At 41.0% G+C, this 23,102-nt stretch overlaps 1 protein-coding gene, 1 long non-coding RNA gene and 1 pseudogene across 2 annotated transcripts; all 3 read right to left on the bottom strand.

Annotated features, from left to right (window-relative positions):
- Nucleotides 1-160: 160 nt before the first annotated feature.
- LOC117716368 (vacuolar protein sorting-associated protein 29 pseudogene) lies at nt 161-698 on the bottom strand (annotated as a pseudogene).
- Nucleotides 699-14,888: 14,190 nt separating this feature from the next.
- LOC143443805 (uncharacterized) lies at nt 14,889-18,074 on the bottom strand. Its single transcript, XR_013113096.1, has 4 exons — nt 17,962-18,074; nt 16,767-16,788; nt 16,591-16,662; nt 14,889-15,594 (listed from the first exon to the last, which is right to left on the bottom strand). It is a non-coding gene; the product is annotated as an uncharacterized LOC143443805 (long non-coding RNA).
- Nucleotides 18,075-19,762: 1,688 nt separating this feature from the next.
- On the bottom strand, nt 19,763-22,805 carry LOC117716615 (E-selectin-like). Its single transcript, XM_076940990.1, has 6 exons — nt 22,695-22,805; nt 22,287-22,370; nt 21,419-21,802; nt 20,818-20,925; nt 20,176-20,364; nt 19,763-19,833 (listed from the first exon to the last, which is right to left on the bottom strand). Exons 2-6 carry the CDS (start codon nt 22,342-22,344, stop codon nt 19,763-19,765), a joined length of 810 nt encoding a protein of 269 aa, XP_076797105.1. The 5' UTR covers nt 22,345-22,370; nt 22,695-22,805.
- Between the last annotated feature and the right edge of the window lie 297 nt (nt 22,806-23,102).

Genomic DNA, 23,102 nt, shown 5'->3' with positions numbered 1-23,102 from the left:
AAGCGGGAGCCAGACGCAGCCTCCTCACTCTCTCCGCTCTGTAACAGTGCAAAATATTATAAAAGTGATATAACTGTGGGCCTCTTAAGTGTTTAATTATTTGATTTGTACAAGAAAATGAGGAAAAAAACAAAACAAAACAAAACAAAGTGGCGGAGACCGGCCTGGCTTTACGACTTTTTATACTCAATTCGTTCTACTTTCATGTCATCTCCAATTAGCTGATAGACGTAAGTGACCACGGTAGAAGCCTGGATATCCATCAGCACAAATGACGGAATAATATTCGTTTCCAAGGCATTATAGGTTCCAGTGGCAGAACCTGGGTTAATGTAGAATTTATTTTCATGCTCAAATGCTTCAAATTTGTGTGTGTGTCCTGAGATAAGAATGTCCACATCAAACTGCCTCTGCAGCAGGGCTAAACTAGCCATGTCTCCCCACGGAATAACTTGGTGTCCGTGGATCAGACCGATCTTGAACTGCCCCACAGTCACAACCTTCTGTTCCAGGTAATTCAGACTCTCATCAAAGTCACCAGCCAGAGTCTTGAGATAGTCATAGCTCTCCTTGGTGCAAAGGTTTCCAGTGCAGAGAATGTGCTGGATATTTCCTGGCACCAGGAGCTTTTAAAATTTGGCCGGCAGGCTGTTGCACTGGTGTGGAATGTGCAGATATCCTAATACCAACAAAAACATCCTGTCACCGGGGCTGTCTGTTCAGTCACCATGAACGCTGCCCTCTTCCTCAGGCTCCTCAGAAAGCTCTACATCTTAAACTAAAACACAATTATGTTTTTATGATTGACTCACTCAGGAATACTGGAGACAGTATATCATATGCTGATTTAGATTTGTTCTTTACGGATGGTTAGTGCTTCATCTGGAGGCCTGTGTGGGGCCTGTGAAGCTGGAATCATGGCTCTGAGGTTAAGAGCACTTGCTGGTTTTGCAGAGGACCTAGGTTCACTCCCCAGCACCTACATCAGGTAGCTCACCTGTAACTCCAGTCCCAGGGGATCTGATGCCCTCTTCTGGCCTCCAAGAGCAACAGCACAGTTTGATTTAGCACTTCCTCCTGTGACTTCACCTCCTTTCAGTCTTTCCCTCACTCAACCTGTCCACTCACATCAGCCTCCTTGACTCAGAAGGACATCCACTCATCTTAGGACTCTGTCTAGCTCTTCCTCAGTCCTCCAACACCTGCACCTTTGATATTTATTTGGCTATCTCTCATGCCGACCTCCTATCCCTCTGTTCAGATCACTCTGCTCAGGAAGTCCTGTGCTTTCTAGTATCCCAGGCCTTCCTCTTCGCCAATTCCATTGCCAAAGCTTCTGAACCTGTTTACTGTTGAATTTTTTTTACTGCCCCAGAGTGCTAACATCTATGTTTTATAAAGTGTAAAAACTATATGTTTTCCTAATGTTCCTAGGAGTTGGAAGCATTTTACCATAAACAGAATCTCATATTTTAAATGTTAACACTTTTTCTTAGTGTTATCAACTGTACTGATGGGCCTTATGTGTGATGGCATCATAGATTGTTCAAGCACAGGAATTCCTATTATGGTCCATGTTCATTTCTAGGGGCAGAGGTTAACTTTTGAGTTTTTATTCCACAGACACAAATAAGAGCCAGGCACAACCAATCACTTCAATGGTTACTGGTACCCTGACCTGTAGGGTACTGACCCATGTAGGGTCAACAAACATGTGAAAACAAGGAAATCAGTTCCAAAGATTTTTAGAGTTTTATTAGATTTTACTCTCATTGCTGACAGTAACGTTTATTTTTTTCAAAGATATTTAAAATTCTTTCACTTCTTTCCCCCAACTTTGCTACCTCCTCCACCTGTATGGAACAAAGGCTATTATGTAAAGAATTCACCAATCCAGTGAGCTGGTATATACATGATGGTTTATACATCCAAATGACAACAGCCATCAGTATCAGAAAGACAAACCGATATGGCACCATGGGTGCTTCTTGGATTCTGGTCAGAAAGAAAGGCAGTAGAAGCCCTCACTTGACTTTCTTGTCTTCTCCAAGAAACAGAAAAGTAAAAAAAATATCTACAGGAATCCAGTGGGAATGTATTCAGAATATAGTGTTCAGACATCAAGTACACACACAAAGTACACACACACATGCACACACACACACACACACACAAACACACACACACACACACACACACACACACACAGAGAGAGAGAGAGAGAGAGAGAGAGAGAGAGAGAGAGAGAGAGACGCTTTAGCAACAGAAAATCAGATCAAATTGGGCAATGTTGAGAAAAGGCAGAAGCAGGAGCTTTAACAAATACTGTAAGTAAGCGTGATGTGGTAGCCTGTGCTCAGACTTCTGGCACTCTCAGGCTGAGACAGGGGGTCATTGCACATTTGAGGACAGCCTGGAGGACAAGCGAGACCCTGTCTCAAAAGCCAATAAAACACAAAATAAACATACATGTTGAGAGGTTTGGAAAGAAGGTTCTTAAATGAATGCCTGATAGAATCCATCAAAAAAGTCTTGTATCACAAGCTCCCAGAGGCCACTTAAATCCTATGTAAAAATGTGTCTACAAGGACACTTGCCCAGGAACTGGCCCTTCAGCCTTGGGATACATAGTTTATTGACCCTTGGTCCTAAGTATATATGATGATCCTCCTTTTCTTTGTCTTTAAAAATGTTTCCTTGCTCCAACACATTGAATATACCCACAGTTTACTCTGACATACATACACCTCTTGAAATGTGCTATTTTCAGATAAGTACCATTTTATTGCTTTTTATTTATGTTAAAAGTGATTAAGAATTACAAGAAAATTTGACCGTTGCAATGGGGTTCTTTCAGAAGGAGCCACTGGAAAAAAAAAAGCGAACCATTGAGGAATACATTTAGTAACATTTCAGAAGGGAGCTGCACTCACTGGAGGCTCCCCTGCTCTGTGTGGTGCCAAATGTACAGTGTCACCAATTTCTCCATGGAGAAAAAACATTTGGAACCAGGTTGGCTTGCAGCCTGGAGGCTGATATTCTTTGTGTGCTACCTTAATTTTGAGAACTTTCATGGCTGCCTAAAAGTAGCCACACTTACAAGAACAGTACAGTATATATACACAATAGAATTTACTCCACTATAGAAAGTGATGAGGTCTTTCTGCAGACTGCAAAATAGACGAACTACAAGAACAATCAATGTCACACCCCCTCTGTCATAATTACATTATGTGCACATCTAAGAATGACTTCCCCCTCCTCTGACAGTGGCTTAATATGGCTTTGCTTCCTGCTTGGCATGACTTTGCTTCCTGCTAGGCATGGCTTTGTTTTCTGCTTGCATGGCTTTGCTTCCTGCTTGGCAGCACCTTATCTCAAAACTTCCTAACTTTCTATTTGGGGAATTTAAGGAATAACTAATGGGAATATCTTCTAAATGAGCCAACTCTGGTGAAACACCAAGGGGAAGAAAAAGGGAGGGTGGACTGTGTAACAGCTGGAATCTTCCTGACTGTAGCCAGGCTTCCTGGTGACCGCTGGTTCCAGGGGTGAGAGAACCTCAGGATGAGAGAAAAGCATCCTGCTCTGTTTTCCATGGCCATTGTGCCACTTGTTTTAAAAGTTAGGATTTTTTCTCAGAAACTATTTTTAGCTTTGTTCCCAGTGCTTCCCAGTAGAAAACTCCTAGCCTGATCACGTTTCAAAGCATAACTTTGATTTTCATTGTTGTCAGAGAGAAGATGTAGAAGTCCCAAATTACATTAAAACACCACTAAAAGTCCTGGAAGAAAGGGTCATTTTTCCTCAAAATTAAAAGTAGGTGATTTGAGAGAAGAGAAATGGGAACATACCTGAGGTTTCTAGGTCTCTCTACACTCATACCAGTCATACTAACCTAAATAATATGGCTCATTAGGCAAATGCTCTCTATTTGGACAAGGCTGTGTAGTGAATGTGAATATTTAAATGCAGTGTTAATGAGTAGTCAAGGCTGACCACTGCTTTACATATATTGCTTTGAACTTATATCACAACCTGGAATGTAGACATTAAACCCATCTTACAGAAGAGAAATCAGAAGACCAGAGAGGTTAAAAACTGGTCTGTTTTTTATTGTTTTTTTTTTCTTCAGTTACTAACAGGCAGAACTTGAGTTCAAATCCACATCTGTATCATCCCAAAGCTTGAGTCCTTTTGGTAAAGTCATTCTCTCTCACAGCTATCACCTGGAAAGTACACCTTTGTTTCCACACAAGTAAATGGTCCAGCAGCTTACTCCCACTGTGGCTCTGTAGGACAGCATCTCAGGTTAGGATTTTACTGAAGAACCCAAGTCATAATGTGGTATGAGTTACTTATTTAAGAGATGATCCTGAGAAACCCTACAGGGTGGTAAAGAAGAGAGACAGGAAGGAATGAATCTCACACAATGGTATATTAATAAAGCAGTTACCAAAGGGGACAGCCAGAGCTCGGTTTAAATAGAGCACTCGGTGAAGCAATACTAAAAATGTCACAATGTCTATCTCCCACTGGTGGAAAGGCAATCCTGGGAAGGCATCATTAACTCTCCTGCACTTCCCCATGAGTGACCGTAGCCGGAGAAAGCTCTTCACAATGAATTGTACTTGTGCATCCACGGGACATGGTTTGAATGCTATACTGGGATACTGTAAGATTATTCAATTCCTTCTAAAATTCTTATTATGATGCATTTAGTGGTGTGTGCCCACATGCACACATAATCATGCATGTGACACAGGTCAGGAACAGAGGACAACTTGACAGAGTTCTCTCCTTACTATGTGGGTCCTGGGATTCAAACTTGGGTCATCAGGCTTGGCAGCAAACACTTTTGTCCTCTCAGCTAGCTCAGCAGTCCAGCTTTTAAATTTTTCTACTGCTATCTTAACAATTTATTACAAATTTTATGGATGTAATCAGCACACATTTATATTGGATAGATTGGGTTCTCTCCCTTGGGTTTATATTGCCAACATCATGGTATCTGATATCTGGGCTCTTTCTGGGAGCCTCAGAAATTAATTTACTTCTGAGCTCAATCAAACTGTAGGCAGAATGGAGTTTCTTGTGGACTTGAGGCAGAGATTCTTATGCTTTGCTGGCTGTTGGCCAGAAGCTAAGAGCAATCTGCACTGCCTGGTTTGTGCCTCCTTCACTGTCTGTTCTAGTCTATGTCTGTTGCTGTGATAAAATGCCCCTCTAAAGAGCAACTGAGAGGAGAAAGGGTTTATTTCAGCTTGAAGTTCTAGGTTACTGTTCATCATGGTGGGGAAGAAGAGGCGGGGGTGTGTGACAGCTTTTCATGTCCCACCCACAGCCAAGAGCAGAGAGGAAATGAATGTGTGCATGCTTACTATGTGGTTTCCTTTCTCTACTTCTATGTAGTCCAGAATCCATGAAATAGCATGCCCGTATTCAAGGAGGGAAATAATAATACCAGTCTCTGTTCTCTTGGTCCCCTGGTTAGGTAGTCTGCTATAGGCAATGGCTGAGCTTTTAATTTTCATTCTGATTGGATAAACAGCAAGGCCCTACATCTTTTTTTTTTAAATTGACCAAGATGATTTTATATATACTGCAAGGAAATCCCTAATAAAACTTTAGAACCATAACCATGTATTATTTCATCTCATTTCAGTGAATAGTATACCCTTTCTATAATAAAATTATTTTTTTATATTTTATTTAAATTTAAGATGCCATCTGCTTTCCACATTTCCCCTCCCTAGAACACCCCTGTCCCATGCCCCCCCTTTCCTTTTTTGCTTTCATATGATTTTTTAAAATGTTAATCAAAGGATTTATAAGTTTGGTAATGCTCAATCAGAAGCATAACCCAATACCCAACCTAGATATAAAAACTATCTTTGACTGGTGGAGACATGTGAACATCTGCCTCCATGCCCCCCCCATCACCTAGCTTCTCCTCTTCTTCATCTTCTCTCCTTGCTCCATCTCTTCCTCTCAGTACTCCTTCCCACTTAGCTCCTCCTACATATCACTCTTCCTGTTAAAGTAGAACTTTTCTCTCAAAATACAATTAGAGCATACTTATTCCTAATTGTACCAGTGAGGTACAAGATAGTCCTAATACCCAATCCATCATTTTGTTGACTAACAAGTACCTCTGTCATCTGTTCTAACTAAAACACTTACTTTTGATCCTGGCTTTTTGGCTTTAGAATGAATGTCAGCTGAAAACCATCTACTCAGATCTTTTCTCTCAAAGTAAATAGCCAGGATTGGTTATGAGACTATAGGTCTTCAACCCCATCAGAAATCCAGAATGACTGAGTTAACTGAAGTTATGGGAAGCACTAAGCATAGCTTCTAAAACTTAGCCCATTTATAGAGACCGCTGAACACCTGAAAAGCCCCTATACTACCGAACGTTGGAGCATCAAATCTTCAGCCTTCTGGCCCAGAATCATCTGACAGACCTTAGTGATGCAGGATTATTAAGGGCTGATTACTCTGTTTATGCAGATATAATCAGTCGACTATTCTGCATGTGTGTCCTTTTCTGGACAGTAATTTGTCTGTAGATGGAGAGAGGCAATTCTTGCCTAGTGGTTGTCACCGCACAACTGGAGTATCTCCAAGGATGCTCAAATTCTTCTTAGAATCCACGACAGGAAGCTGTCAGGAGCAGACAGGTCTCTAATCAAAATGAACATTAATATATAAATATTTGTAGCATCAGTTCTATGGACTTCTGATGTTTTGAAAACTAACTATCCATGTAAGGTAACCTGGACTGTTGTCTGTTCACTCCTCTCAGCTATTTCTAAATAAAATATGGAAAACACCCTAACAATAAACTCAAAAATATGAATTTGCTATAGTCCCTTAACTCATAGGTTAACCGTCCCAAATCAGTTAAAAAAGGGCTGGGTCTAGGCCTTGTATTCCTAAATGTTTTATACAGGCACAATGCCCATGAGAGTATCAATATTCATCTCATTTTTATATTAATAAGAAGCTCGTGCCAATGAAAACCTTAAATTTGAAATCAAAGTAAATTTTGTACCATTTAAGAAATTATAACTTCATCTTGATAATAATTATACAGATTTCTACCAATAGGTTATGGCTATGCAATAAGTCCTAGCTAATCCCCCCTGTTCCAACAAAACCACTACTTGTCCCTAGAAAGACAGACCATTATTAACCACATTAGTCCCCAAGCTCAGGGAATAGGGGCGCTGACTCTTCTTTAACTTCTTCAAGCTGATTAAGGGCGTTGAGATTTTAGAAGAGGGGTGGGGGGGAGAGTAAGTTGATAAGCCTCTGATGCTGTGTCTTCACTGAATCCAGATGGAATTCCAGGACATCGGAGGTTTGGGCAGGTCTGCTCAGTATGCTTGATGAGTAGATACACTAAGGCTGTGTATTCTGCAATATACAAATCTCAGAACAAGTTTTAGTATCAAGAAAAAAAAATTTCCCACCCCCAGGGGGCTGACATTTTTTTTAAAGATGTTGGTTCTGACAACTTTTTTTTTCCGCTTGTTAAAATTGGTTGTAGTATTTACGTTTCAGATTTTATCCCCTTACCCTACTTCCTCCCACCACCCAGAAACCTCCTATCCCATCCCCCTCCTCATGCTTCTATGAGGCAGTGACCGCACCTACCCCCCTCACTATCCCCTCCCCACCCTCACATTCCCCCCCCCCCACTGTGTGTTCATTTTTTTTTTATGGGACCAAGAAACTCCTCTCCCACCTATGTCCGACAAGGCCATCTTCCCCTACATATACCTCTGGAGTCTTGGGTCCCTCCCTATGTGCTCCCAGGCTGGTGGTTTAGACCCTGGGGGGCTCTGGTTGTTTGGTATTGTTGCTTTCTACCTGGGGTCACTAACCCTTTCTGCTCCTTCAGTCCTCTCACTAAGTTCTCCATTGGGAAACCCCCTGATCATATCAGTGGTTAACTGTGAGCATCGTTCTCTGAGTGTGTTAGTCTTTGGCAGACCTCTAAGAAGACAGCTATATCATATTCCTCACATTATGCACTTCCAGCCAACCACAACAGTGTTTAGCTTAGGTGGCTGTACATGGGGTGAATACCCAGGTGGAATGGTCTCCTGATGGCCCCTCCTTCAGTTTCTGTTCCATGTTTTGTTTCCCTATTTGCTCCCTTGAGCATTTTTGTTTCTCGTTCTAAGTAGAACTGAGGCATCCCCTCTTGGTCTTCCTTCTTCATGAGCTTCATGTGGTCTGTGGGTTGAGTCTTCGCTAATCCAAGCTTTTGGGCTAACATCCGTGGAGATATGTTTGTGTAACTATCTTCTTTTGGGGGTTTTGGAAGATTACTTTCTTGCTTTTTCTAGGTTGTAGTTTCCCTCTTTGTGTTGGAGTTTTCCACCAATTATTCTTTGAAGTGCTGGATTTGTGTTGAGATACTGTGTAAATTTGGATTTGTCATGGAATATTTTGGTTTCTCCATCAATAATGATTGAGAGTTTTGCTGGGTATAGTAGTCTGGGCTGGCATTTGTGTTATCTTAGGGTCTGTATGATATTGGTCCAGGATCTTCTGGCTTTTATGGTCTCTGGTGAGAAGTCTGGTGTAATTCTTATAGGTCTGCCTTTATATGTTACTTTGCCTTTTTCCTTACTGCTTTTAGTATTTTTTCTTTGTTTTGTACATTTGATGTTTTGACTATTATATGGCGGGAAGTATTTCTTTTCTGGTCTAAACTACTTGGAGTTCTGTAGGCTTCTTGTATGTTTATGGACATCTCTTTCTTTAGGTTAGGGAAGTTTTCCTCTATAATTTTGTTGAGGATATTTACTAGTCCTTTAAGTTGGGTGTCTTCCCCCTCATCTATACCTATTATTCTTAGGTTTGGCCTTCTCATTGTGTCTTGGATTTCTTGTATATTTTGGGTTAGTAGCTTTTTGTATTTTGCATTTTCTTTGACAGTTGTGTCAATGTTTTCCATGGTATCTTCTGCACATGAGATTCTCTCTTTCATCTCTTGTATTCTGTTGGTGATATTTGTGTCTATGACTCCTGATCTTTTTTTTAGGTTTTCTATCTCCAGGGTATTGTCCCTTTGTGCTTTCTTTATTGTTTCTACTTCCATTTTTAGATCCTGCATGGTTCTGTTTAATTCCTTTTCCTGTTTGGTTTCATTTTCTTGCAGTTCCTTAAGGGATTTTTGTGTTTCCTCTTTAAGAGTTTCTATCTGTCTACCAGTGCTCTCCTTAAGTTCCTTGAGAGTGTTATTTATGTCCTTCTTAAAGCCCTCTATCATCATCATGAGAAGTGATTTTAATTCTAATTCCTGCTTTTCTGGTGTGATGGGGTGTTCAGGGCTTGCTCTGATAGGGGAGCTGGGTTCTGATGATGCCATGTAACTTTGGTTTCTGTGGCTTAAGTTCTTGCTCTTGCCCTTTGCCATCTGGTTAACTCTAGTGCTGCCTGTACTTGCTGTCTCTGACTGAAGTCTGTCTTTCTAGTTATCTAGCTTGTGTCTGATCTCCTAGGGGTCCAAATGTCTCTGTGATCTTTTCCAGCTGCACTGATTATAGTGGTACCTCTAGGATGCCTCAAGATATGGTGCCTCCAAGGTAGTAGTCCAGCTAGGTGTCTGCTGTTCTGGGTGCAGTGTCTCCTCTAGAATATCTCAGGATATGTTGTCTGACTCTCTGAGTTCAGTTGTTCCTCTGTGGCTCTGGGTTGAGTGGACCTTCCAGTATGTCTCAGGTCCACACAACAGCAGACCTGTCAGAGGTCTGATCCAGGCCTCAGATCTGAGAACTAGTTTCTAAGACACTGTCCAAGTTAGAGCGCCGGGGATCCCTGCTTCCTCTGGGTTCTTAGAGGTTGGGGGCAGAGCTGCCACCCAAGATCTGCTCAGTGCTCTGGCCCAGACCAGAAGGGACCAGTGTTCAGGGCCGTGAGTGACTTCCCGGGTCCTTGTGGGTCCCAGTTACTCCCTGTTTAGGGCGGGCCCTGCTGTCTGCTTACCTAAGATACTGCCTGAGTTAGAGCACCTGGGATCCCTGCTTCCTCTGGGTTCTTGGAGGTTGGGGGCAGAGCTGCCGCCCAAGATCTGCTCAGTGCTCTGGCCCAGACAAGGCCCTACATCTTAAACTAAAACACAATTATGTTTTTATGATTGACTCACTCAGGAATACTGGAGACAGTATATCATATGCTGATTTAGATTTGTTCCTTATGGATGGTTAGTGCTTCATCTGGAGGCCTGTGTGGGGCCTGTGAAGCTGGAATCATGGCTCTGAGGTTAAGAGCACTTGCTGGTTTTGCACAGGACCTAGGTTCACTCCCCAGCACCTACATCAGGTAGCTCACCTGTAACTCCAGTCCCAGGGGGTCTGATGCCCTCTTCTGGCCTCCAAGAGCAACAGCACAGTTTGATTTAGCACTTCCTCCTGTGACTCCACCTCCTTTCAGTCTTTCCCTCACTCAACCTGTCCACTCACATCAGCCTCCTTGAATCAGAAGGACATCCACTCATCTTAGGACTCTGTCTAGCTCTTCCTCAGTCCTCCAACACCCGCACCTTTGATATTTATTTGGCTATCTCTCATGCCCGCCTCCTATCCCTCTGTTCAGATCACTCTGCTCAGGAAGTCCTGTGCTTTCTAGTATCCCAGGCCTTCCTCTTCGCCAATTCCATTGCCAAAGCTTCTGAACCTGTTTACTGTTGAATTTTTTTACTGCCCCAGAGTGCTAACATCTATGTTTTATAAAGTGTAAAAACTATATGTTTTCCTAATGTTCCTAGGAGTTGGAAGCATTTTACCCAATTCATTCTATGAAGCTACAATTATGCTCATACCTAAACCGCACAAAGACACAACAAAGAAAGAGAACTTCAGACCAAACTCCCTTATGAATATCGATGCAAAAATGTTCAATAAAATTCTCGCAAACCAAATCTAAGAACACACCCAAACAATCATCCATCATGATCAAGTAGGCATTATCCCAGGAATGCAAGGGATGGTTCAATATATGGAAATCCATCAATGTAATCCACTGTATAAAAAAATCAAAGAAAAAAACCCACATGATCATCTCACTAGATGCTGAGAAGCATTTGACAAAATTCAACACCCCTTCATGGTAAAAGTCTTGGAAAGATCAGGAATCCAAGGCCCATACCTAAACATTTAAAGCAATATACAGCAAACCAATAGCCAACATCAAACTAAATGGAGAGAAACTTGAGCAATCCCACTAAAATCAGGGACTAGACAAAGCTGCCCTTCTCTCCCTACCTATTCAATATAGTACTGGAAGTCCTAGCCAGAGCAATTAGACAGCAAAAGGAAGTCAAAGGGATACAAATAGGAAAGGAAGTAGTCAAAATTTCACTATTTGCAGATGCTATATAGTATACTTAGTGACCATACAACTTCCACCAGAGAACTCCTCCTAAACCTGATAAACAACTTCAGCAAAGTGGCTGGATATAAAATTAACTCAAACAAATCAGTAGCCTTCCTCTACCCAAAAGATAAACAGGCTGAGAAAGAAATTAGGGAAATGATACCCTTCATAATAGTCACAAATAATATAAAATACGTTGCTTTGAATCTAGCCAAGCAAGTGAAAGATCTGTATGACAACAACTTCAAGTCCCTGAAGAAAGAAATCGAAGCAGATCTCAGAAGATGGAAAAATCTCCCATGCTCATGGGTTGGCAGGATTAATATAGTAAAAATGGCTATGTTGACTAGAGCAATCTACAGATTTAATGCAAGCCCCATTAAAATCCCAACTCAATTCTTCATAGAGATAGAAAGAGCAATTCTCAAATTCATTTGAAATAACAAAAAACCCAGGATAGGAAAAACTATTCTCAACAATAAAAGAACTTCTGGGGGAAGTCACCATCCCTGACCTCAAGCTGTACTACAGAGCAATAGTGATGAAAACTCCATGGTATTGGTACAGAGACAGGCAGGAATATCAGTGGAATAGAATAGAAGACCCAGAAATGAACCCACACACCTATGGCCACTTGATCTTTGACAAAGGAGCTAAAACCATCCAGTGGTAAAAAGAACAGCATTTTCAACAAATGGTGCTGGTTCAACTGGAGGTCAGCATGTAGAAGAATGCAAATTGATGCATAATTATCTCCTTATACAAAGCTCAAGTCCAAGTGGATCAAGGACCTCCACATAAAACCAGATACACTGAAACTAATAGAAGAGAAAATGGGGAAAAACCCCTAGCACATGGACACAGGGGAAAAGTTCCTGAGAAGAATACCAATGGCATATGCTCTAAGATCAAGAATTGACAAATGGGACCTCATAAAACTACAAAGCTTCTGTAAAGCAAAGGACACTGTCAATAGGACAAATCAGCAACCAACAGATTGGGAAAAGATCTTTACCAATCCTACATCTGATAGAGGGCTAATATCCAAGGTATACAAAGAACTCAAGAAATTAGACTCTAGAAAACCAAATAACCTGATTTTAAGATGGGGTACAGAGCTAAACAAAAAATTCTCAACTGAGGAAACTTGAATGGCTGAGAAGCACCTAAAGAAGTGTTCAACATCCTTAGTCATCCGGGAAATACACATCAAAAGGACCCTGAGTTTCCATCTCAAACCAGTCAGAATGGCTAAGATCAAAAACTCAGGTGACTGCAGATGCTGGTGAGGATGTGGAGAAAGAGGAACACTCCTCCACTGTTGGTGGGATTGCAAGCTGGTACAACCACTATGGAAAGCAGTTTGACAGTTCCTCAAAAAACTGAACATAGTATACCTGAGGGCCCAGCTATACTACTCCTGGGCATATACCCAAAAGATGCTCCAATATATAACAGGGACACATGCTCCACTCTGTTCCTAGCAGCCTTATTTATAATAGCCTGAAGCTGGAAAGAACCCAGATGTCCTCAACGGAGGAATGGATACAGAAATTTTGGTATATTTACACAATGGAGTAGTACTCAGCTGTTTAAAAAAAGAGTACATGAAATTCTTTTTTTCTTTTTTTTTAATTTATTTTTTATTTACATTTTATTTACATTTCAGATACCATCCCCTTTCCCCATTTCCCTTCCCTAGAAAACCCCTATTCCATGCCCCCTTTTCCTTTTTGCTTTTATACAATTTTTTAAAGGTTAATCAAAGGCTTTATACGTTTGGTAATGCTCAATCAGAAGTGTAACCCAATACCCAACCTAGATATATAAACTATCTTTGACTGGTGGAGACCCGTGAACATCTGCCTCCATGCCCCCCTCTCTCTTTTTCTCTCTCATCACCTAGCTTCGTCTCTCCTTCACCTTCTCTCCTTACTCCATCTCTTCCTCTCAGTAATCCTTCCCCCTTAGCTCCTCCTATATATCACCCTTCCTGTTAAAATAAAACTTTTTTTTCTCAAAATACAATTAGAGCATACTTATTCCTAATTGTACCTGTGAGGTACAAGATAGTCCTAATACCCAATCCATCATTTTGTTGACTAACCAGAACCTCTGTTATCTCTCCTAACTAAAACACTTAGTTTTGAACCTGGCTTTTTTCTTGGCTTTAGAATGAATGACAGCTGAACACCATCCACTCAGATCTTTTCTCTCAAAGTAAATAGCCAGGATTGGCTATGAGACTATAGGTCTTCAACCCCGTCAGAAATCCAGAATGACTGAGTTAACTGAAATTATGGGAAGCACTAGACATAGCTTCTAAGACTTAGCCAATTTATATAGACCGCTGAACACCTGGAAAGCCCCTATACTACCAAAAGTTGGAGCATCAAATCTTCAGCCTTCTGGCCCAGAATCATCTGACAGACCTTAATGATGCAGAATTATTAAGGACTGATTACTCTGTCTATGCAGATATAATCAGGCGACTATTCTGTAAGTGTATCCTTTTCTGGACAGTAATTTGTCTGTAGATGGAAAGAGGCAATTCTTGCCTAGTGGCTGTCACCACACAACTGGAGTATCTCCAAGGATGCTCAATTTCTTCTTAGAATCCAAGACAGGAAGTTGTCAGGAGCAGACAGGTCTCTAATCAAAATGAACATTAATATATAAATATTTGTAACATCAATTCTATGGACTTCTGACGTTTTGAAAACCAACTATCCATGTAAGGTAACCTGGACTGTTGTCTGTTAACTCCTCTCAGCTATTTCTAAATAAAATACGGAAAACACCCTAACATTAAACTCAAAGCCTGAGAGGAGTTCATGAAATTCTTAGGCAAATGGATGGAACTGGAAAATATCATCCTGACTGAGATAACCCAATCACAAAAGAATACACATGTTTGCATTTACTGACAAGTGGATATTAGCCCAAAAACTCAAAATACCCACGATACAGCCCATAGACCACATGAAGCTCAAGAAGAAGAAGGAAGACCAAAGTGTTGGTGCTTTGGTTCTTCTTAGAAGGAGAATCAAAATACTCAACCAGACCTCCCAGAGTCTAAACCTCCAGTCTGGGAACACAAAGGGAGGGACTCAGAGCTCCACCTGTATAAGTAGTTGAGGATGGCCTTGTCAGGCATCAGTGGAAGAGGAGGGCCTTGGTCCCTGAAAGTTTGGATTCCTTAGTGTTGGGGAATTTGAGAGCAAGGAGGCAGAAATGGGTAGATGAGTGGGGGCACACCCTCATAGAAGTAGGAGGAAGGGGGATGGGATAAGGAGTTTGGGAGTGGAATGGGAGAGGGGATAACATTTGAAATGTAAATAAATATAATGTTTAATAAAGAAGAGATAATGGATCTGGTTATTGTAGTCAAGAAATTGAGACTGTTTGTCAACAGTTTATTATAGGGATTCCTTATACTCCTCAAGAACAAGATGTTGTGGAAGGGCCCATGGAAATTTAAAACAATATCTTCATAAAATAAAAAAGGGGGGTATATACCCAAACACCACAAATTTATATAAATCATACTCTTTTTATTTTAAATTTAAAAAAAAGTTGGATGCCAAGGAACTTTCTGCTGATTGTTGATGTCACCTTTCAACTAGGCAGACTTATGCCTAGGTTAAAATGAAAGATCCACTTACAACATTTAATGTTCATCAGGATTTGAACCTTGTACCCCTAATGACATTCCTATGCTATAACATGAGAATATAACAATTTTGCCCCTTTTTTCAAGATAGAACTAGAAAAATTGTTTGCTCTAAACTGCTGATAAATATTATTTACCCCTGAGAAAACATACTGGAATTAGCTGTAGACACACTGCATAGGGAACAAGAGAAAGAAACAAAGCAACAAAATGTTGTTTCTCTTCCCAAGTTCTAGAGTGACTAAGAGTCAGAATGAATTCTGCTGTTCCAGCACCCACCCCCAGTCTATTCACTCTCTTTGGAAGAGAGCACCTCCACCTTCTGTGGCAGCACATTCTTGATACTGCCACTAACTAGGAAAGAGGAAACAGTCATTCTGGTAGAAGGCTGGTCTTGTCACTCAGTTTTGGTCCATGAAGTCAGGATCACAGTTTTTAAGTAGGCAAGAGAGACCAGGATTCTGTAGATGGTTCATTTACTGCTGTCTTCAGCATGTAATTCTATTTCCCACCATACATTTGTGTTCCTGCAAATACAAGCAAGTGTGAAAGCCTTCCACATATCCTGCATGCTGGAAGCAACAACAAAGCATGTCAGCTGGCAGGCTGTCTCTTGGAAGTGGCCCAGATAGGAACTCCCACTGCCATTCAGTTGCAATGAGACTAGTCCCTATGACACTGTAATAGTAGATATAGATCAGTTATACCTGTTAAACCCCATGGAATATACAACCCAGAGAGTGAACCCTGGTGCACCTTGGGCTTTAACTAATGGTACTATTCAACTATATTGGTCATCATTAAGAAATATGCTAATGAGGTAAATTAAGGAAGGGAGCCAAAGAGGCAAGTTGAAACATCTACTTGTTCAATCTTTCTCAAGCCCCAAACTACAACAACAATTTTGTTCATTAAGAAAAAATGTATTTCAAAGGACTTGACCTTCCAGACATAGTCTCAGAAGCAATGCGGACAATGAGGATCACAGATTTCAGATCCTGCTACTGTTAGTGTTTGAACCTCAGCTACACAACACAGTAACTTTAGAAACTCAGGCAAGTTCCTATACATTCTGTGCCTCATATTCTTCATCTCAGAGGACTAAAGGAATAGGCCTGGTCTCTCCGGTTCCCCAGCTTAGATACATGCTTAGGATTCTAATTACTGAATGGGCAGGAATTCACCACCACTGCCACCACCACCCAGAAGTAAACTGATCCAAGAAAGACCGACCACTGCTGCTTCAATTACATGCGCGCGCACGCGCGCACACACACACACACACACACACACACACACACACACAGAGAGAGAGAGAGAGAGAGAGAGACAGAGACAGAGAGACAGAGACAGAGAGACAGAGACAGAGAGACAGAGACAGAGAGACAGAGAGAAATAACTTTGTATAAATTATCATCAAGATGAGAATTCTCTCAAGCCTATGGCAGGTTTGAGGATATCCAAGAGAAACACCTTTTATAAAGGAGATTTTCTCTCATTTGCATGACCTGCCCAAATCGTACCTGATTGTTTGAACTTAGATGATGTAAGAAGGTACTTGATAGTTTCCCAGTGATTGAAGGCTTTGGCAGCTGCTGTGGAAACATGAGAAAAGGATGTCGAGCACTGCTTTCCCACATGCAGAGGAAAAAATATATAGAGTATTAAATAGCATGCTGTATACAAGAATTCACCTTACCTAGCAGGAACAAATTTCTTTGCTGAAAGAGAAAGAAAGAAAACTATTAGTTTGGACTAGTGACTTGTAAGCAGATACGATGAATTTACTTTCCTCATCTGGTCTTATACTCTCAGGATTACAGGAATCTGTAATAAATATTTGGAGGTGATGAAGGTAAAATGCAGAGGAGGAAACATTCAAAGACCACAGCAGCTTTCTGACACCAGGAAATAGGGGCACGCTCATCTTGCCTGATTCTTCTTCTAAGTTCTAAGAAATCCAAAATCCATACTTTTACATGGAATTTCCCAATGTCTAAATTTCAATTTTTAATTAAAAAATTTAAATAGTCTGTAGACCAAAGGGATATGGGAATGTTTCCTATTCCAGTATATGTGTGTGTATATGTGTATATGTATATATATGTATGTACATATATCTGTTTATATATACACACACACATGCACACAGAGGTATATGTCTGTATAGTGAATGTGTGTGTGTATATATATATACATATATACAGGTATATATGTATATATATACATACATATCTGTGTATATATATACATGTATATGTAAATGTATATTCCTGATATATTATCCTGATCACACACACATTTATAAATCTAGACTATTTGAAGCAATGTTCTCAGTTAATTGAAAGTATTTCATCTGTTCTCCTAATAGACTCATGGTATAACTCTACTATTCTGATTGGACATCATAGGGGACACCATGGAATTTTATGTGAGTTGCGCCCCTAGAGGTCAAGCAGTGTTAGCACAGTCAACATGGGCTTCCTGAAAATGTCATCATCAAATTGATTAATAAATCCTTGTCCGGAAACTTATGCTTGATTCCATTGCCATTTACTGGGGCTATTTAAGAAGAAGCTTCTTACTCTCTAGATACTAGTGAAATTTTTAAAGAGGCTCCTCAATGAGGGGAGGAAAGGATATACATACATACTCATATATACATGTATACACACATACAAGTTTCAAATTCATTTTTTTCTTTTTCTTTTTCTTTTTTTTTTGAGACAGGGTTTCTCTGTGTAGCTCTGGCTGTCCTGGAACTCACTCTGTACAACAGGCTGGCTTCGAACTCAGAAATCCGCCTGCCTCTGCCTCCCAACTACTGGGATTAAAGTTGTGCGCCACCACTGCCCTGCTTCAAATTCATTTTTGGAGTGGATGCTTGAATTTACCTTTCTTCCGAAAGCATCTCATCAACAAGTAGAGCAATGAGGACAATGTCAGGAGTGAGGTTCCTGCCGCAGAGAGTGCAACTACCAAGGGAAGGTCAGGGCTGGCCGGGGCTGAGGAAACAAATTGGAAGGAGAAAGTATAAGCAACGCTTGACTTCTGTGTCTTTTGGCCCTGCCATTTGGCCTTTTCTCTGTATATTCATTACCATCAGCAGGAGAACCACAAAGCAGAGATGGCATTGCAGATTTAATCTATGATAATGACGCCTAACAGGGGGCAACAATTAGCAAGAATATGGTCCCTCCATGATGGTCTGATGTGCAGAGTGAGGGTAACAAGATCATACATCACCAAAGAGCATGGTATAGGCCTTGAATGCTTCCAGGTGGTGCCAGAAAAGGAAAGAGAAGAAGCCTTCCATGCAGGGTTTGCCTGTTCTTAGCTTGAGTTTCACATTGTGGATTTTTGCCCCTAAAACTCATTCAATACTAAATTTAGCTCTAACGATGCCAGAACTGGATAAGGGAAGCTGCTTGTCTGAACATTCTTGTCTTTGCTATAAAGAGAATTAAATTGTATTGCTTCTATGCCCGTATCAAAACAATCCTTATAGGTGACAAACATCAAGCTGGGGGTATTGTCATCACTGCTAGCTCTGAACTTCAGAAGCAAGTGATACAATGTGAAGTTGGAGCAGTGTTTTCATTGTTCTGAATTTTACATTTTAAACAGGATTTCCCATTCGTTGTTAATTCTTACTCTATGACAATGCTGGTAAATTAATATTATTAATATACCCTAGTTTTGAAACAAACAAAAGAAAACCATCTTCATGTTACTTGCATACAGGCTTCCTGGCCATGAATTGATTTTTTTAAATCAATGGCAGATGTATATCACTTAACCTCACAATTGGTATCAATAGTTAACAGGGAACACCTGATGTCATTGCCAGTGGCCAAGATAGAAGATGACAGACAGGTTTTTATTTTTTAAATGAAAGCCTTAGAAGAGATGGCTTTTTACTCACCTTTGCACACTGGGATTTGTGGTGTCCACTGCCCTTGTGCATTGCATTCAACTTGGGCTGACCCCTGCAACGTGAAACTTTGGTCACAAGTGAAGTTGCAGGATGACTTAAAGGCAAGTTCTCCAGCTGTTGAGTTGCTGCAGCTCACAGAGCCATTCTGAGGCTGAGAGATGACGTCACAAGTCACAGCTGTAACACAAGCAACCATTCAGATTTAGTAAAGCTGGCTTGCCCCTTTCAAGCCTTGGAGGAAGAGAATGCAATGAATCTCAACCTGGAAGAACTCTCTCTACCTTTGCATGATGGTGTCTCATTGTCCCACATGCTCGATGACATGCACTGTAAATTCTGAGCTCCAACAAGCTTGTACCCTTCCTCACAGTGAAACGTGCACATCATGTTCCATGGATAGCTCCCAGGATTTGAGGAACACTTCCTGACTCCGTGGGCAGGGTCAGTCAAAGCTTCACATTCAACCACTGAGGAGATGAAAGAGACGAGAGAGTTTTACTCAAAGAAAATAAATGCTTTCATTTTCTCTTGAATTAGGATTTATCAAAGAAGGTGAGACTGTCTTCAAAGGGCATAACCCAAACTCCTATGCCAGTTCTTAATAACATACAGACCGATAATAGAAGTTTTAGTCTTTACTGTACTACACATATTTTCATTTTTTCTCATTAATTTTCACTTTGGCTATGACATGTGGTCTCTGATCTATTTTACTACATGTAGAAACAACAAAAACAAAAAACCCAACAGCCTCTAGATCAAGATCCACGACTTGGTGTAAAAGCAATGTTAGCATACAAAAGATCTGAGCAGTGAATCTTTTCGATTGCTACAGAGAACCAAGATTCTTGTGCAAAGAGAAACTCCATGGTCAATACAGAGCTAAAGAAGGCTCCATTGCATGGGAGAGCAGAACAAGAAATTCAGTGGGAAAGTTCTGAGGCTATCTAGACATGTTTCTACTGTCTCCATGGCACCTTCTTTACATGTCACTGGAATCTCAGAAATACCCATTCTTTTTTAAAATGGAAAAAAAAAAATCTATGTTAAACCAAACAGGTACCAGAGAGAGAAGAACAAGTTTTTCCACAGATTTGGGAAAAATTATAAGTTGGGTAAATTCTAAGGCAATGAAGAAGAGTGAAAAGGGTTGACACATTGGGAGAGTTACCATGGCAGGCTGGAGCAGGCGCACTCCACTCTCCAGAGGACATACACCTCACTGTGGTCTCAGTGCTGCTGGGCAGGTAGCCCCTTTCACAGCCAAGGGAGCAGGAGGCATTGTAGCTTAAGAGGCCAAATGGGTGGGTGCAGGTCAGGTTTCCATGGTCAGGTGGTTCCTGTGCTTCACAGGTCACAGCTGAAAAAAAGAATCAGGTCACACTTCTCCTTACCACTCCCCTTTCTTTTGAGAGAGAAACACTGGTCCCTACAGTAATCACCCACTGAACATTTGTTGTGGTCCAGGCTCTATAGACCCATTAGACTATGGAGCTGTATCAATTATTATCTTCTTAGTTCTCTGGAACCTAAAACACTAACCTATAGCTAGTTGCCACATGACGTTATTTAGTTTCATGACAACTGGAATAGTCAGTCACCCTGTAAGACTACTTTGTCAAGGTATCATAAATAATATGGGTAGTAAGTCTGGAGTTAGACCCATGAGGGTCTGATCTCATAGCCTCGGCTACTGTATCACTCTTACTCAGTGTATTCAGGTAGAGGAAACGCATGGGCCCAACTGACAAGCCATCTGGAGCATGAGAGGGTGTTCCCCTTCGGAGGAGAAACAGGGGAGGTCAAGACTTACTTTGCTCACAGTTAGGTCCCAAGAAGCCGGGGTGGCACTTGCAGGTGTAACTATTGATGGTCTCTACACATTCACCATGACCACTGCAGGATGTATTGGTACACGAAGCTACAGAAAGCACAGTCCATATTATGGACAGTCAATTATTATGGTGCTCTTCATGAGTTTGCTTGTTTGTTTGTTTTTAGTTTTGAATCAGTGCAATCCAGTTAAGACCAATGACATTAGTGCTCAAGATTTTGACTGACATGCCAGATCCAAGTTCCAGGCTCATCTGTTGTATATTTTGGTGAAAATAAATGCATATCGGTAGAATGCAAACAAACAACTAAAGCACCTATTTTATGTGAGTATATATATATATACTCTGTACTTCGATAGAAATATATATGTATACATATATATTGTATATATATATACATGTATGTATAGTTGTTGCCTTTACTCACAACAATCAGTACAGAGATGTAATTACTATTAAAATCACTTATAATCATCTCTTTGAAAAAACAAAAGGGCAGAGACCAATTACTTTACACACACTAAATCTGTCAGGCTGCCTCCACACAGAAGCAGTCTTCACCTCACAGAAACTTCATACCTGTGTAGCACAGAGCCAGTTTCTTTTTGTCACATCTCTCATCATTCCACATGCCCGAGTCTATGGGTCGTTGGATGTAGATCTCCACACAGTCCTCATTTCTTTGCATGTTGTTTGGTTCACCTGGTGCCCAGTTCCTAGCTTCCTCCGTCAGAGGCTTCTGGGTCCCCACCCAGACCCATATGTTATTGACTTTTCTGATTCCAATCCAGTAGTACGTTGGTGAATAGGTGAGACTGGAGTTAAGGTATTTGATCTCTTCCTTGCTCTGAGTCGCCAGGAGATGTGCATAGTCCCGCTGACAATATGCACTGGCTTCATCATATGTCATGAGCTCATTGGAGGCATTGTAGTACCAAGCTGTGCTCTCTCCAGTGAGGAGAACTGGGTTGGGTCAAGAAGGAAATAGCAAAGTTTAGTCCTGAATTGTGTTGTCTTGCTCTTGGCTTATAGGGGCCTTTGTGTTGGTTCAAACTATTGCTTATAAAAGTAAGAAGAGCATGGAAGTGGCTAGCGATTCTACATATCACTGTGTGACTACACATCTGCTGGTGCCTCATCACAACCACAATGTTATACTCCAACTTCACAATACAATGGAAGTCGGAGAAAGCTAACTACATTGGATGCTAACTGATACCTGCTTGAGCCCCCTTTCAGGAATCAAATAAATGAATCTTCACAAAGCCTGAATAGACCACTTAAGACCCGTCCTTCTCACCACAAGGCAGAAACCTGCAGGGAGAGGTCAGTGGTCCTGCTAACCACCATATAAAGCACAGCACAGCCCCACACAACAAAATAACCTGGTCTTAAAAGTCAGTGTGGTGAGGATGAGAGTTCCTGGTCTCCCATGACTCCAGCTTACCAAAAGCGAGAGCAGAGAGAAGGTGTGAGGCATTCATCACTACAGCAGTTTCTTTCATCCAGATATTAGGCTGGAGAAACTTTCCTGAGGAGAGAGAGTGTGGGATTAGTCACAGAATGAAATTCTAAGTGCAGGTTACTCACACCCTTCTATCATAGCATTTCAGTCAAAACTGTGGGGCTTCAGAATCCTGTAGCTCACCCTAATTTCACAGGCATCTAGCATGGAGAATAAATGCAAAGTTTAAGATTTCCATCATTTTAAATAGAGAGAAGAGGTAGGTTTTAATTACAATGCTGTAACAGCTTAGACTGGTCTTTTTATCAGAATACCTTTTTGCATATGTGCAAACACATGTAAATCTAAGCTTCGAGCCCAAGGCTCCTCAGGCTCAGAATCTGCACTTACTGTTCAGTGGAATGGTTGTCCAGATGTTGGATTCCTTGGGTGTGTTGCTCCTGCTCCTCTCTCTCTGCTCTTCTTGCAGTCTTGATGTGTAGTCAGTGGAGGACCACTGAGTACTGCTTCTGCTGGAGCCTCTTTAAAGGGGAGCTGGCTTCCTGTGATTCATAGGACATCATTATCAAACTCTGGGGAAGAGGAAATCGTCGCCACATCCAAAAACTTTTCTGGAAATATCCACCTAGTTAAAACACTTTCACAGTGATGTCAGAGACTCTGCCTCTCTAAACTAATCCTTTTTCTGGGCTCTTAAATTTGTATGAAGTTTTATCAAACACGATACAAGTGTGTGATGTTAATTCTGGTGTTATAAAGTCTAATTACCATTATCAATCATGTGTAGAACTTGGTTTC

Source organism: Arvicanthis niloticus, chromosome 10, assembly GCF_011762505.2.
Source record: "Arvicanthis niloticus isolate mArvNil1 chromosome 10, mArvNil1.pat.X, whole genome shotgun sequence".
NCBI lineage: Eukaryota > Metazoa > Chordata > Mammalia > Rodentia > Muridae > Arvicanthis > Arvicanthis niloticus.
This window is presented reverse-complemented; position numbering and strand designations above follow the sequence as displayed.